Consider the following 14,300-nt stretch of genomic DNA (forward strand, 5'->3'; position numbering starts at 1 on the left):
TTGTTTAAGGCGTCTCTTTGCAGCCTGCGTGCAAACAGAACCCGGTTCACAACAATAAAACATGTATAGCTCGCCCTGGATAAAAAAGAAAAGAGAGTGTCGAAACCTGAAAATGAAGATGGAGATGAAACTGAAGAGCGGGCGCAGATATATCGAGACAGCATGAATCAAATAAAGCAGTTTTTGGCAGAGAAAGCGAGTAGTAGAACCGGCCATGTTCAAGACGGCTCAACAGAAACGCGTTTTGAGAGAACCATGAAGGCTGCTGTATGTAATATTCAGTTGGAAGCAAAGAAACAAGGGGAACACATTTATGGCTGCTTTGAATATTTCAAACAGGGAATGGACCTCGTACCTGTAAAAAAAACACCAAAGAAGACGGAGTTGGCGTCAAAAATAACAAACACCATCAAGATTTGGGAGAAATCTTGGGTGAGAAGAAGTTGAAATCCGACCTAATTGGAGAATATGAGGGGAGATGAGATTTGAAAGAAAGAATTGAGGGAAGACAGTTACCCGCCAGCGACTTGGCCTTAGAGCCTAGGAATCCTCTCCAATCTCATCTCTTACATGAAATGAAACATGCATGAAAATCATAACCCACAAGGACAAAATCCTAAGTCTTCTATGGCAGAGTTTATCAGACTTATCGCTTCAGAGGTCGGTTCGTGCTGGTCATTTGTGTGTGTGTGTGTGTGAGAAAGACAGGGGACACAGAGAGAGCGATGAAATTGGAAACTTTGGTATTTGACAATCAGAATTTTTGGACACACTATACACTCTACAGTAGGAGAAAATCGAAGAGTAGGGCCAATATCTCTCTATTTTAACACTGACCCTCTCTTGGTGTTTAATTTTTCTATTTCTCAAATTAAAACAGTAAGTCTAAGTAATTAAACAATATATTAATTTAATTAGTATATAAATATAATTAAAAATTACAAATTACTATAAACTTACTTAAAAATAAAACAAATACATGCACGTATATAGTGGAACTTGTATTTATTGGCTCGAACTAAATTATATTTCTTTATTTCTATCTCTATATTTAAAAAATAAATCAATAAAAAGAGAGAAGAAGAGAGACGACATTATAGAAGGAGTAAATTTTCAAACAAAAATTCAATTATTAATAATTTATAAAAACCTGGAAACTTAAGGTGGACATCTAGAAGATTTGAGTTTGAATTTATTTAAATTGATAATAAATATATAGGAGGCGGTAGAGTGGTAGGCAAAGACCCGTCCCCTACAACCTCTACAAGTGGTGGAGGGCTGCCTGTCTCAAACTCCATTGGCCAAACCCAATTTATGTTCATTATTATTATTATTGTGTTCCGCCATTCAATTGCTCATAATTATGATCCAATTTACTAAAATCTGTTGCCGCCTATTTATGAGGCCGCAGCGTAATTGAACAGGTGTTGATTTACATTTATATTTCATTTTCTCTCACCCTAATAATTCAATGCAATTTTATTCTGATTAATTAATCACCAGGGGATTGCCCTAAACTTATTCTATATTTATATCCGCGGGCTATGTCTTGCCTTATTCCAATCTAATTTTATCCTGATTTACACCCAAACAATAATGTATTATTTTCTTTTCCTTTCTGCATGTTTCTATATACCCAAAAAAAAAAATGATAATCAATTCATTATGTCAATCGGCAATTCGATATTTATTAAAAATCAAGTTCATCAAAACAAAAAATGAGTTTTATATAAATAAGATAAATAATCATACATTTGACAGTGGTATAGTTATAATTCAACATTTTTTAGGGCTATAAAACCCAAATCTCAACCTCGAGTATTAAGAACAAGACTTGGTCAATAATGGTTATAGTTGGTGATCGAAATATGATTGTGTTCTTGTATTCTAATATTTATTTAATTATTTTTATTCCTAATTCTCGACTTTATTTTATTTTGTTTAGTTAGTACTTAAGTTGAAATTCAAGGGATTCTTGTTTTATTTATTTATTTATTGTTTTGCAGATGGGGCCGTCAAAACCTGTTATATTATACGGGTGCACGAAAATAAAACTACCAGTCAAGTAAATAAATTTAAAAAAGAAAATAGAATAATACATTTCTCATCAATCACATATTGGAAATTTAGGTAGGTAGGAAAAGGAATTTCAAAAGAAGATGATGTCAGTTGTGAAATTTCCATCACTATAGTGCGCAGTGAAACCCACTTCTTCAACTTATAATTTATTTATATAAAATAATCATATTTACATATACCCCTAAAAAATATCAATAATATTATAAAAATCACTTCTAATTATATTTTTTTGATTGCCAGTAGCTAACTTATATAATTAAGTAAAAAAAATATAAATAAATCTGAAATTAAAAAATATAAATGTAATGATCCCTCCAAGGTTGTCAATTTTTGGAACAATGTTAAAAATGGGAAAAGAATAAATAAAGGAGGGTTGAGGCAAGTCCTGAGTCCTCCCAAACGCACAATGTCGTTTTTCGACCAAGTCGTGGTCATTGTAATGCCGTGTGGAATGGGTGTTACACGCTTTTTGCACATCGCCACGCCTAACTCAATACTAATTGTGGCGATTCAGGAATAATTAATATAAACGCAAGTTATTTGTTCATTTCTCGCTCTTTTAAATTCCCGACAATGCTCCTGTTCCGGCCTACCAAATCTTTGGGTGTTTTTCATGAGGTGGAGTCCAAACGCACGCACAACATTATTTTATGTATGACTAATTATAATAATTGAAGAAAATGGGGGTAAGTTTTAATTATTTCATAATCTTTTTTTATTTTTTGTCTTTTGAATTTTTTATTCATTATGAAAACCAATCCACATTTTTTTATTATAAAAAATTCAATTTTATTACTAAAATAATGTCTTATGGGGCTTCCTTTCGTGTTCCCGCTAATCAACATTGTATAGAAAAAAGAAGGATGATTATATTAAATAGAAATTTTCTTACACGACAACATCAAATATTTTATTTTTCTGGTTGGATGTACAAAATCCATATGTACAAGATACTAAAAACAAACATTAGACTATTAAATAATATAATTATGATATTCATTTGTGATAGATAGTGCAGACTGTAAATCTGACTTAAAAGGGTGTTTGGCCAAACTTATTCAAATTGTTTTAATTATAAATTCCTATTTAGTATATATAGTTTAAGAGTTTAAAAATATTAAATTTTATTTTAAAAATAAAATTTTAAATTATTTAAATAAATAAAATACTAAAAAAATTATAAAATATTAGAGTATTTGGCATAATAAAACTCGTTATATTAAGATCATGAGAAGAAAAAAATCCACCAAAACATTATAACCTAGAATTATATCACAAATATTCCTACCTCGGCCAAAAGATAAAGATTAAATATGACAAAATAAATGAGGGTGTTTAGGTCTCTTAAAATATTAAAATTTAAAACTTCAAAGAGCCTATAATAGAAGATTGGTCGAGCTTATTTTTTGAAGTAGATTATAACATTTCATAATATTTTATTTTGGGATTTTATAAAAATTATGAAATGATTTACTAGAGATTACATGCTAAGGCAAACACCCTCTTATGGTCGACTTTCGGGTTTAAGAATTAATTGTGTTTCTGTGTTGAGACCAATTTTTATTGGGCCGACAACCGATAATTGGGTGGAGGTGGACTCAATGCCCATAGCCATAGGATTTGTAGTTGGAGTTTTACTTTAAAAGTTGAATAAGGGCCATGTTGGGTTTGGACTACCTAATTAGTTGTCCCAAAACAGCACTCTAATTTTGTGTCTGGAGTATCAATCGCAGTTATTCATGAATGTTTGTTTCAAGTGGATCTCATGCAAAGGGCCAGCACCCCGTATGTTGCGAGCATGCATGTTGATCTGCGATACCTAAAAATTATATTATTATGACTTTAAAATTTCGAATTATGAACTTTATTCATTTATTTTTTCTAGAAGAGGTAAAAAAAATGATACCTTTATATTTTACTTATTCAGCACTATCAAACCTCTTGGACCATGTTTGATTTACGAAGCTTGATAAATATATTTCTAATGCTCTAATTTTTAAATAAAAAGATATTAGTAATTCATTTTTTCAAACATATAATGGAATTTTAGCAAAAAAATATAAATTTTTTTAAATCTACTCATTCAGCACTGTCCCTCGGCATACCCCATGTTGAAGTTTGTTGGTTTACAGTGCTTAAAATTATATCACTAGAAAATATTTAACATTTAGTTATGACAAATTGACATCATGCAATGGTTGTTGGCTATTTATTATTGTTAAAAGTCATGACAAAAATAATTGGGATAATTACACTCTCCTCCCCTAAGGTTTGCTGTAATTACACATACACTTTCTGTAGTTTGAAAAATTACATCTAGTACTCCAGACGTTGCTTTCATCTAACAAATAAGTCTCTCATTAGTCAAAATTCACTGAATTTGCTGATATTGACAAAAAAAAAAAAAATTGAATGAAAATTGATATCTACCTTTGACTTATTACTGACTTATTGCAGGTCAAATGTTTTTTTTCAAACTAAACTACACTTATAATGGTGAAATATACCTCTTCATATACATTAATACGTGAAGACGAATTACAATAATTTGATCATTAAAAAAATATTTGACTTACTATAAGTTAGTAATAAGTCAATCATGGGTAAATATAGATTTTTTTTTAATTTTTTTGTTAATATTAACAAATTCGATGATTTCGACAAACATAGGGCTTATTTGTCGGATTGAAGCAAACTTTAGGGGTGCTAGATGTAATTTTTTCAAATTATAGAGGGTTTATATATAATTACGCCATACCTCGGGAGAGGAGAGTGTAATTATCCCAAAATAATTTTCATGAAAGATAATCTAAATTGTTGTATCGATTTTTCTATTAACCATAAATAATTATTTACTACGATTTTAATCCATAGTCAATAATAAATTTTCTTCCAGTTATTTTATGACTCTATATTTGAAGTACGGACTTTATCCATCTATTTTTCTAAGAGGAGTAAAAAGTATGTGAAGTTTTAGTAAGAATATAATATTTTTATAATTTATTTGTTTAGCAGAACCCTCGCCAACTTCCATGTTAGCGGCACGTTTACTTTGTAGAGCTTGAAAATATATTTCTACGGACGTTATTAATTTATTTTCTTTATGAGGAGTAAAAAGTATTGGAATTTCCAGCAAAAAAATACGAGTCGTTTATAAAAAATTGCAATTTCGGACCGTAATTTAGGGGGCTGGAACAATTTTGGTCCTGCACGAATTAATTTTTATAATTTAGTCCTGTTTAAATTTTGGTCCCATCTGGCCGAAAAGCCCCAATTATAAAGGTTATGCATCCAACACATGTGTTTTCTCGATCAAAAAAGGCTAACATTGCCAAATCTTTAAAGTTATATGAGTAAATTGCAAAATTGTTCATACACAATTAAAATTGCCACTCCCTACATTACATGATGAAAATTGTATATTTTCCCCTGCAGAGTTTAGATATAGACGACTGTGAAGCTATACGTGGATCAGTCGTGACGACTTCCATGTTTCACTTCTGAAAATATATAGTTCGAATACGGATTTCTCTCAATCAGAAAATGAGAAAAGATGCTTTCTGATCGACGCCTTTTCAACTTTCATTAGTCTTGGAAGAATTGATATACGATAGTGAGAAGTAAATTATCAATTGACGTACATACCAACGTATAAATTTCTTCCAATGTCATCAATGCACTACTGTCCGTGAAATATTTCTTTTATTTATTTTTTATCGTATTAAATTGTTCAATATTATATATGGTATTTATCAACTGATTAATTAATGTCACAATTAATTCTTCATCATCCTGCGGTGGCAAGTATTAGACTTCGCAGTGTTGCCCAAATCAATATTTTTCTGATTGAAAATTACTGTTATTAGACGTACGAGTAATTATTTATCTTACTAAATATATGAATATATTGTTAATTTCTTAACAATATGTTAATATGATAATGAAATAAATAATTAAATTCACTTAAAAAATGAAAGAATTATCATACTGGGAATCGAGTAACAGTGGTAGGTATTAATGAGGATTCTTTAATACTACAAATAACTGTGTTTGAATCGAATCTATATATATATTATAACACTAGCGTACCCACCAATCAACATTAAGAAAGTACAGTAAATCAGTGGACCATCGCCGCGTGCTAATGTTTGCTTATTGCCTGTTCAAAACATGCTAAACACTTATTAATAATATATCAAAAAGAAAACATCCATCATCCATCAATTAATATTATCCCCTCCCTTCCCTTCCCCAGGGTTTCTTCAACAGTATCTTGCTTTTCAAACATGCTGAGATTGTTGTTCCCGGATTTCGGTCCTCATACAGCTACCAACACTGATAAATCATGTTATAAGTAATACAAATTAAGATAAGGTACAGCTGTTCAACGAAGAATAGCAAAAATTAAGAAATATTGTTCGTAAAACCATGAGATTTTTATTTTTATTTCGGATAGTCGAGTTCTTGTACATATGCATATATATATGTGTGTGTGTGTGTCTGAATCCACACACGCAGTTATTACTTCATTGGCATTTTTATCACAATTGATTTTGTTAGAATTAAGTCTTGATCTTATTAATTTTCTAATCTTGGTCCGGAAAATCTAAATTCAGACTTAGGGCGTATATATAAATCCCATAAGTAATGGTAAAGTTAACAGAATATATATATATACCACCTGCCCTGCTGAATAATATATAGGACCCAATTAGTGTTAGCATTTGTTTCAAACACTTAAACTAATAAACTTTTGTGAAGCTGTGATTACAATATTGCTTAACTTAGTTACTCCTTATTTGAATTATAATTAAGCTAAGCTTCTAGAATGGATATTGACAGAGGTCCTCTCCTGCAGGATTGATAATTTGGTTGATGATGGTCGTCCCCACCACCATAAATCCTCATTTATTTGGCCCACATGCACCCATAGATATATCCATCAAGATTGAAATCTCAATCAATTCAATAATAGTCTGTGAATCGTGTTTGAATTGGCAACAATTTATATATATATATATGTGTGTGTGTAGATTTGGATCTGATGAGGGTCTCGACGCCAGCACACAGACTTCCCTTATCATATTATGGATGATTATAACAAAAACCAAAGTTTAATGCACTGTTGTTGAATAGCATTTGATGGGCAGAAACCTTACAATTGTCGTGTTCCATGTTTTTTCTTTGAATGCATAGGACTGCGGAAACGTTTTTCCTAGTAATTATGTGTAATTTTGGTTTTGGGTGGTGATCAGCTGGTTAATTAATTAATTAAGCATTATCCATCCTGTAAATAAAAGTGTAAGAGGGATTAATTCCCATATCATGTTGACATAATATCAAAGGTGATGCACAAATTACAATGTACATAGAGAAGAAAAGAGCAAAAAGGAAAAGGTTCTTGAAAACAACTTCCCATTGAAAATAGGAGGAGAGTAATTGCAATTTACAATTAGACGCATCAGTTATTACCACAGTAAGCATGCAAACCTTAATTACTACTTTGACGTATTTATTGTGGAGAGAGAGAGAGAGAGAGAGAGTAACATGCATTAACATTGTGACTTTGTGAGGGAAAGAAATTAGGGAAAAGAGAATGGGCGAAATTAGGGTTTTTTTTTTTTTCTTTTGCAATGTGCAGAGGGGCAAAGGACATTGAATGCAACGCGGTTTTGGTGAGGCAGCAGAGCGAGAATAGAAGAACATATATAGCTGACTTTAGGGAGTGGATGGTGGGAGTAAATGCATTTGCTGTCAACTTTTGACTCTAGCTAGCTCTTGGAGTCCATTGCTTTTTTTTCAGGTCAGCGTCATCATTTAGAGAAACAGTATAGATCTGCAGCAGCAGCAGCTGCTTCTCTCTTATCTACTACTATATATGCAGATCAAACAACCTTAGCCCATTAGACCTTTGTCTCTGCAGTTTCAAACAAGGAAGAGAAAATTAAGTAAAGAGAGAAAGAGAGCAAAAAGATAAATAATTCAAGTTGAATCAGTGGATAAGTGTAAATGGGGAGGCCGCCTTGCTGTGACAAAGTTGGAGTGAAGAAAGGGCCATGGACTCCTGAAGAAGATATAATGCTGGTTTCATATGTTCAAGAACATGGTCCTGGAAATTGGAGGGCTGTTCCTGCTACTACAGGTCATAATCCTTTTTCCTTTGTTTTTTTCTGTGCAAGCTACCTACCTACCTACCTTGTTTTCTACTTCTAAACTTTGCTCAAATACATCGCTTTTTTGTTGTGGGTTATTGGATTTAGAATATTTTTTTGTGAATTTTGGTTGAGGGTTTGCTGAATTTGTATTTGTGTTTGCTTTTTTTCCAGGGCTGAGGAGATGTAGTAAGAGTTGTAGATTAAGATGGACTAATTATCTTCGACCTGGAATTAAACGCGGTAGCTTCACTGATCATGAGGAGAAGATGATTATTCAACTTCAAGCCCTTTTAGGCAACAAGTAAGCTTCCCAGGCCAGCTAACATATATATATATATATGTGTGTGTGTGTGATCATACTTAATTTCCAATTGTAGAAAGAAGTCAGGTTTGGCTTTGGGATTAACGTTCAAGTTTTCAGTATTAATTAATAAACTGCAAAACTAAACTGATCATCTTCATGATTTGTCTTTGCAGATGGGCTGCCATAGCCTCTTATCTCCCTGAAAGAACAGACAATGACATAAAAAACTACTGGAATACCCATCTGATGAAGAAGCTCAAAAAGCTTCAAAACGGGTCCAGTGGCAGTGATCACAAATCCGGAAACGATCATGGATTCTCCTCAACTTCACATTCAATATCTAGGGGGCAGTGGGAGAGACGGCTCCAGGCCGATATCAACACTGCCAAACAGGCCCTTCATGATGCACTATCATTTGAAAACAAAAGCCATTTGCCTGAATTGCTGGCTCCTTCCAATGGCTGCTTTTCTAACACAAACCCTGATCACCAGGCATTTTCCTATGCATCAAGCACTGAAAACATAGCAAGGTTGCTCAAAGAATGGGTGAAGAATACACCAAAACATGAAGAATCTAAGTGTTCAAGTACTCAGGATTCATCAAACAATGCCATGAATTATATGGATTCCACTTGTAGTGAAGAAACTCGTGCTCCCAGCACTGCAAGCAAAAGCGGGATCGATTTATCTGAGGCATTTGATTCCTTGTTTGGTTTTGGGACTTTTGAATCTTCAAGTCCTGATGAATTTTCAAGATCCACTTCTCCTAGCCTTGTTCAGGATGAAATCAAATCCGACCCGAATACACTTGCCCCGTTATCCACGCTGGAGAGTTGGCTGCTCGACGATCAAGGGAAGGATTATCTTTCTAATTTCTCATTTGATGAGAATCCGGACTTATTTTAGAAAGGATAATTAGGATTATTATCATATATATGTTTGGTGGGAAAATTGATTTTTTTTTTTTTCCGGGATATTTTTTGTTCTAGGCGCTGCTGACACTAAGCATTTTTTGCTTCACTTTTTTGTCCAGTCCATGTACGGCCGGAAATATTGATGTTAAATGTTAATCATCTTCTAATCAATTTAATTAGTCATGTATTTAACAGCTAGCAGTGTATATATTGTCTATTCGTACTAGCTAGTTTGCACTAAGTAGTAATACATTTCATTTATCCTAGGTTAGGGTAATTATGTCTTATAAAGCTGTTCGTGCATAGTTTCTTCCACATAAATCTGGCAATCAATCCTCAAATCAGTAGTCTGTGCCTCAGTAGTGAATGCGAGTAACGTAGGGACGGATGGAATCATCACTCCACTTGCTTCGCCCTATAACCAAATCTGAATTATTTATAGCAAATTTAAGTGGTTAATCAGTAAATTGAGGGTAAATATCTGATTTTTTATTCAATTTTTTTTTTTGTTATTATTAGTAAATTCGATAAATTTTTACAAATGAAAGGATTTAGTTGTTGGACATAAATAAACTTCAAGAGGTTTTAGGTGTAACTTTTCAAACAATGAAAAATTTATGTATTATTACACCAAATCCAAAGAGAATGCAGCGTAAAAAATACCTTTAATTTAAGACATTATCATATTACATCAAACAATTCACAAATTCATTCTATATTCCTCACTACAAAGGAGTGATATTTCGACGCGAGTTAATTCTTTATTGAAAAAATTATATTTTTGGTCCTGTAATTATAAGTCATTAACAAGTTTAGTAATATAATTACTCTATTTACATGTTTAAGTCCTTTTTTTTCTTTGTTTGGTGAATTTAGTCTTATGTTGATAAATTTGATCTCTTTTGTATTGGAGTAGATTTCAATTTTTATCCTACAACTAAAAGTTGTTTGCACAACATGACTACATTTGCCAAAAAAGACCAAATATAAGATATTCAAAATTAAATAAGTCAAAAATATTGACAAAATATATAAATAGAATAAGTTGCACGACTAAAAATATTACCCAACTATAATTACAAGGTCAAAAATATAATTTTGCCTTTTTTATTTATGTTCTTTCTTTTTGTTTCTTCCTTTATCTCTCTAATTTCTATATATATCTCTTGCCCACATCTGGGAACTCATTATAAATTTCACTATTAGAGCAATATATAGAGTTTTGCTTGTTTCCACTTTCCGATATCATTTAGGTATGTTGAAATTCTTTCCCACTAATTCACATATTTCAGGGATAGAAAATTATTAAGACAGAGATTAGAGGAAATTAATATTCGTGAGATATATTGTTGAGTTGACCTAAAAATGATCAATAGATATAAATAGTTTCAGCAAATTCACCTGATTAGTAGTGTTATTTTGAACGTGACTCAAATTCACCTTATTAAATAGTTGAAATATCGTTTATTTGATAATTAATAGATAGAAAATGAAAGTTCATCCCATGCGTTATTAGTAGCTAGTGCCGTACATGTTATGGCGTGTTATAGAATATAATAAAGATCAAGATCAATCATGATAAATGGAAAATTTTTATTCAAATTAAGTTTGATTGAACAAAAAATCAGTTATAGAGCAAGTGTGATATACTTGTCATGTAATTGGTCATGTTCTCTGAACCGTACAACAATCAAGCAACAAGTATATTGCACTTTATCATGCGATTAATTCGGATCGAAACAAATTTGATTTGAGTAAAAAATTTACATGATAAAGATATATGATTCCAATTGAATGCAACGACCTCTCATCTTCTTCTTCTACTTCACATGTCTCTCAATTTGCACTTTAATAGTATTTTGTGTTGCTATCAGAGTTCACAGGGTACACCATTTTATATGGTAAGGAATTATGGCTTTCAGTTTCTAATTATTAATTCAGAAAATACTGAAAATATGTGGGCAGAAATGGGCTTCCAAATCTGCAAGATTGCCTTAAATGCTATACCCAGCATGTGAACTCTTTTATTAATCCTTTCGTCCGTGGAGGCACGCAAACAATATTCCTTCCCCCAATCGCTACCACTTCCTCATATGCCACTTAATTTCATCACCATTTCTCTATATTTATTAAGTAGCTACATCCACCTCAGAGTGATCATGTCACACACTTATCTATATATACAACGTTGTTTAGGGTTATTTATTAAAATTTAATTAAATGTGTAATACTATCAATACTTATCGTATTATAAAATATTGACCGTTTTGATTTCATGAACATCACATGTTTGTCGTTTAAAAAGAACATGCATGTTTGTTTGTAATCAATATGTGATGTGCAGTTGAATCGTTAGCCCTCTAGCTAGATGAGGGGTTCTGGATGGAGACACGTGGCCTCGTTCTTATAAACGGTGCAAAATCATATATGGCATTCGACTCATATATAGACCTCACGAGTTTGTCGCTAAAGAGATGCCTCTCTCTAAGACAACAGTACGTACAGATGCCTATGAATTTATAAGGTAATTTAAACGGGAAGGCTACCTATTTAGTACACGTAGCAGCACCGAGATTTATTTTGATTTCTAAAAGTTATTATTTGTTTTAATCTTTGTTTCCACGTACATTTATGTGTCTGTAATTTCATACTAGATGTTTTCATTAATAAAAAATAAGGGATAAAAAGAGGGGGTAGTATGATTTATGATTGAGGAATATTGCTCCAGCTTTCCTTAGCTTGATGACAAAGCAGAAAGTAAGGATGAGCGAGAGAAATAGCAGGTTAATTGTGATCACATGGTTTGGGACCCGTATTGAGCCAATGGCAGTGCGGACGCAGACGGTGCATGGACAAGATGAACACAGACAGAGGCATGTGCATCCTTCACCTTCCAATTCTATGCTCTCTGTCAACTCCTGCATGTGCCTATACTACCCTTATTAATTACTTTGATTTTAGAATAACTACATCTCCCCCAAATACCTAAATAATAAATAATTTTGGGCAGGCCTGTTAAATAATTTAATGGGCCCGGCCAGTTGGGCCATGCTACATTTTCGGAGTTTTCCGGTACAAATCCAATAAGGGCTCTATTTGTTGAAGAATTTTACACCTAAATTTAGGTGTACGGGCTTTGTGGATTTTAAGACCCAAAACTTCTATTGTGAAGCCCACTTCACTTGGACATGAATTTGTGGGTTTTATAATATCGTTTTTCTTTTGTTGTTCTGTTTTGTAAAACGACGATAATGTTGTTTCCAGAATTCAAGAAATTCAAAGAATATCGGATTTTTTTCCCTACTTAGGTTGGTTATATTATAACTAGACGAATCACCCATGTAAATTTACCGGGACCAATTCTCAAAATAGGTATAAATGGAATTGCATAGGAGTCTTGCCATCATTTCTTTTTAGTTAAGCAGTTAACACATTATAATATCAAATATTTACCAGCCGAATTTACTGTATTTTTCCTTTTATGTATTTAAATAATCTAAAAAATAAATATATGAAATACTTCTCATGATTGTTTGTAGAATAATGTTTACCAGTAAAATCTTTTGTTTTTTTATGAATAGTATTTGTAAAAAAAAAATCAAGATAAGGGCTACATATATTCTTTAAAATTGGTATTTTGAGTTTTAGACTATAATTAATTTTGTATATCGAAAGAAGTAATGAATGCAGCCCCATAACATTCTTACGTACCATAAAAGAAAATCTACATCCACTGTAATAACAAAGATTGGAGGGGCAAAAGAAGAACATTTTCAAATATTTAGGTTACGAAAATCTTGAGGTATAATGAATGAAATGAATTTCTGAGTTTTGGTGGTCCACGCACGAACGTTAAATTGGTACCCCTCACAACTTTTGTGAAAAAGAATTAAGTGGTGAATTCCTTAAAGGAAAATTTGATCTAAAATTTGCAGAAAACCCGTCCTGGATTCCCAGTTGTCAAGAGGGATCAATCAACACTGCATTTCCTCATTAATCTAAACAATTAAGACCACGAAAATTAATTGCATATGGTCACGTCTTAATGACATGGAAATTGATGGGGATTTCTGTACTCCAACTCAAAGAGGAAAAAGGGGGTTTCCTTACAAGCCTAAGATGCTCTATAAATAATTAAATTAATGGTCCCCATAGATTTTGATGATAATTAGGGTTGGGTTGGTGAGAAGCAAAGTGCCTCCTCATCTTTCACTTTCCTTCTCCAAATCACACTCACATTTTTCCTTTAATTAGGTCCCTATCAACCACATTTACTCCAAACCATCTCCTAATTCATTACAATTTAATCATCCCATAAAAACTCAAGCAATTATTTCGATTTATGCGTTTCACTCACTTTTACCTCCTATTTTCTTGACTCCACAAATATGAGGAAACCCATTCTTTATCACCAACTCCATGCACTACCAGTCCTAATCAACGCTTACCACTCATCGTATCCATTATCCTTAATCACTTTACTAATCATAATTCCATTTTAAAAGTTTGTATTACTTCCGATTTATGGCAACTATTTATACAAATCAATCACTGAGAAATTATATGTTTCGCCCCGTTACTTAGGACATGTATATTTTAAGTCTAATTACTTATAGAATTCTCAAAAATAGTTCCCAAACTTTAAAATAACTTCTCACTCTGGAAATGAGACCTTAATTTGCAAACTATGGGACTGTATATAAGAATATTTGATAATCTCATAAGTAATAGGATTAAGTTATAGAACGAAAAAAATATATGTATAATTCTTTCATTCTTTCACCTAATGATCACCTATTTAGAGGTGTTTGCAATAGCTTTGTTTTCAGCTGCAGTGTGAATTAGCTA

At 32.3% G+C, this 14,300-nt stretch overlaps 1 protein-coding gene across 1 annotated transcript; it reads left to right on the plus strand.

Moving 5' to 3' along the window:
* On the plus strand, positions 7,807-9,631 carry LOC105177247 (myb-related protein 306). Its single transcript, XM_011100320.2, has 3 exons — positions 7,807-8,221; positions 8,406-8,535; positions 8,712-9,631. The coding sequence occupies exons 1-3, from the start codon at positions 8,089-8,091 to the stop codon at positions 9,442-9,444; spliced, it is 996 nt and encodes a 331-aa protein (XP_011098622.1). The 5' UTR covers positions 7,807-8,088; the 3' UTR covers positions 9,445-9,631.

This window comes from Sesamum indicum, linkage group LG15 (assembly GCF_000512975.1).
Source record: "Sesamum indicum cultivar Zhongzhi No. 13 linkage group LG15, S_indicum_v1.0, whole genome shotgun sequence".
Lineage (NCBI taxonomy): Eukaryota > Viridiplantae > Streptophyta > Magnoliopsida > Lamiales > Pedaliaceae > Sesamum > Sesamum indicum.